Raw genomic sequence first — 3,258 nt, forward strand, 5'->3', positions numbered from 1 at the left:
GCGCAGTAACTTTTATGATTGCCGCGAATTTTGAAAGTACGACAATGTCGTTATTAACTTCCGGTGACGTCTGATTTGCAACGTTGCCGCATTTTCTTAGTGTGGATAGTAGCATAACAGTTTATAATGGTTATATTAGATTAGTGTTTGTTAAGGTATATTGTTAATTAATTGTGTAAGAACGATGGCTTCCTTGGTTGCGGATTATGGAACTTCCTCGAGTTCGGAGAGTAGCGGTGACGATGTTTCGGACAGTGCCGATAACACGTAAGCTTTCACCAACGGAAGCTTGTATGCTTCATTGTTTGTTTTCCTTCTTCATATAACCTCACAATTAGAATAATTTTACCTTTCAAAATGAGTTGCTGTTGCCTTCTTAGTGCTGTACCTTATGTAGTTGTGAGTTGTTTTTTGCGATGCATAAAGTTTGTCACGTTAGTACAGGCACTCATGAAACGAAGACCATCAAGGATATGTTCGCCTTCTTTTGAATTTTACACTTTCTTATTTTTAACGTAACATCATCAATTTTTGTAATTTAATAGTTTGCCATTATATTTCCTCTTACTATGTATCTGCTTTTTACAACAACTTTGTATACATGGTTCAAACAGTGGACATTGTTTAATACATAATTTTACAAAGATAATCTTACCAGTACAAGTATGTATTATTATTTTTTATGTTTACATTAGCATGAATATATTAAGACACAGTTGATGCGTACACGTAAGATTGAACTGGTTCTTTGTAATCTGATATTGCCTAACCCTTAGTTTTAAGGAAGAAGAAGAAGAAGAGGAAGAGGAAGATGAGGACGAAGAAAATAATGAGAATAATGAAGGAGTACCAAATAAAACAGCTTCCAAAGAGAAACTTCCATTGCCAACGCCTGATTTTAATGGCACACCCACCATGAAAACTTCAGTCTTCTCAAATCCGTTTGTTGAAGCAGAAAAAGCAAAGAGTGCAATTCTTGAAAAACATGTAAAAATGACACCAACTCTAGATGATACAAAAATGATAAATGGTAGAAAGATATGTTGGAATTACAGAAAAGGCAGATGTCGTTTTGGCCATAACTGTACCTTTGCGCACGATTCTGATTTACATCGTACAGCAGCTGAATTAGAAGCAATTCGAGCACCACAAGAAACAGTTATTTGCCAAACTCAGTATAATGGTCAAGTGCCCGCGAACGATGATGATGAAGTAGATCAAGAAAATAACCAAATGAATAAACGTAAAAAAAGGCCAGGATTAAGTCAATCCTTAATACCCAGTAAGAAAGTCTTAAAAATGTACAAAGCGCAACAAGCTAAAGCTGTTAGTAGATAAATGTAATTTTATTAAGTATATAGATTATATCAGCGAACGACTAGCTGCTCTAAAAAGGGAATAATTTATGATTTAGATATTTTGTAATTTAAACAAGTTCATACAAAGGGAATTGATAACTTACATCGAAAATGGAAGCCACAAAGCATAAAAAATGTTGTATGAACAAAAGAACAGTATAAGAGACTAATTACTTCTTTATTTAGTAAGAAGTAAAAAGAAATATGCATTGAAAAGTGCAATTAACTCTTTGATAAGAGTTAATTAACAAATGCGTTATAAATCATAGCTATTTCGAAATTACTTAAAAATTTCATAATTATTTAAATACTACTTGATATTTATAGAAAAATGTTTGTTATGTATATAAAAAGTACATTTTACTTGTATAGTTAATACTTCCAGGGACCTGCATAAATGAATCATAATTCATTATGTCTTGCATACAAATAGTTTTATAAATATAGTTCTATTTATATTTGGTATCCGTAACTTGCCCACAGTAACTGAAATATGTCTTCTTACTACTTGTTTTTCATTATACAGTTTAATTAGCTGCGGTTCTCTTTCATTAAAGAGGCAGCTATCTGAAAGTTCTTTGTATCAGATTCTGAGGTATTTACAAACAGTCAGGAGCACTATTGTATTTAAATATTCTATGAAGTATTGCTACAGCTTTAAGAAGTTTTAGACACTGTTTAATGTACAGAGCAAAAAATTGTCACTTTACGTAAGAGAGCTGTATGTAAGAAAGGATTATATGAATTATGTATGATACAATACTGTTAACATTCTTTCCTGATAAAGCTGTTTAATCTAGTATCTACATTAGGTACTAACAGTAACGTATTACTATAATAATCATGGTATACCAAAAACAACAATTACGCTTCCACTATTCGTTATATCTTTCTACATAATGTTACAAGATATAAAACAGGGCTTATATGATTCCATACTGAAGTAAATACTATTGTTAATTTTGTTTTTTTTTGGCAACTTAATATCACATTTCTTCCTTTACATGTGATCTACCTACTTAAAGTATTTTTAGTAGTAAATACTTCTTTCATTCAACGTGTATTGTAATCTTTGTACCTTCTATTTAATTGGTGTAAAAAATTTGAATTAAGCGATTATTATTTTATAAAATTGAAGCAAAACTATTTTAAACTCCTTTAATATATTATTGGATACAGGAGAACAAGAATTTGTTAAATCAGTAAGTTCGATAAACTACAAAAAAATGTCTATGTATTCGAGAAAGTTTATATGTAGCTATAAGTTTCCTTTTTTATTTTGTATAATTGTAAGATTATGGGAGAATTTTTTTGAAAACTGGCAATAAATCGCAGCGACCAATACATTACTCGTTTATATTTTTCTCCTTGCTGTATCAGTTTTAATCTGAAAACAAAATGACAATCTTGCAATTATTTGATCCGCTATTAATGGATTCGACGCACGAGTAGGTGGGTATTGAAGCAAAAAAAAGAAAAAAAAATGATAGGCACATGACATTTTATTAGATAATCATGGGTACAATATGAGTTTAGATCAATTATATGTGGTATAAGTGCATCAATAACTGATTATTGCATCTTTCATTGAAAATATATATTTATATATCATTCTTTTCATTTCCGCGACTGAACTTTTCACAGGCACTTTGTCTCTAAACAATGGCAAAATTTATGATAAATGTGTCTGTAAAATAAGCATATATACACACACACACACACATATATATACACATATATATATATCTGCACATATGTATATCTGCACATATATATATATATATATATATATATATATATATATATATATATATATATATATATATATGTATATGTATATATGTATATATATATAATCATCATAGTTTACATTCTTTAAGTTATGATTAATGACAAACAA

The 3,258-nt window shown here is 29.8% G+C and overlaps 1 protein-coding gene across 1 annotated transcript; it reads left to right on the forward strand.

Moving 5' to 3' along the window:
• The first annotated feature begins 138 nt into the window (after nt 1-138).
• On the forward strand, nt 139-1,069 carry LOC143143137 (uncharacterized). The gene is made up of 2 exons (XM_076304072.1): nt 139-267; nt 784-1,069. The coding sequence occupies exons 1-2, from the start codon at nt 185-187 to the stop codon at nt 917-919; spliced, it is 219 nt and encodes a 72-aa protein (XP_076160187.1). The 5' UTR covers nt 139-184; the 3' UTR covers nt 920-1,069.
• The last annotated feature ends 2,189 nt before the right edge of the window (nt 1,070-3,258 follow it).

This window comes from Ptiloglossa arizonensis, chromosome 2 (genome assembly GCF_051014685.1).
Source record: "Ptiloglossa arizonensis isolate GNS036 chromosome 2, iyPtiAriz1_principal, whole genome shotgun sequence".
NCBI classification, from domain to species: domain Eukaryota; kingdom Metazoa; phylum Arthropoda; class Insecta; order Hymenoptera; family Colletidae; genus Ptiloglossa; species Ptiloglossa arizonensis.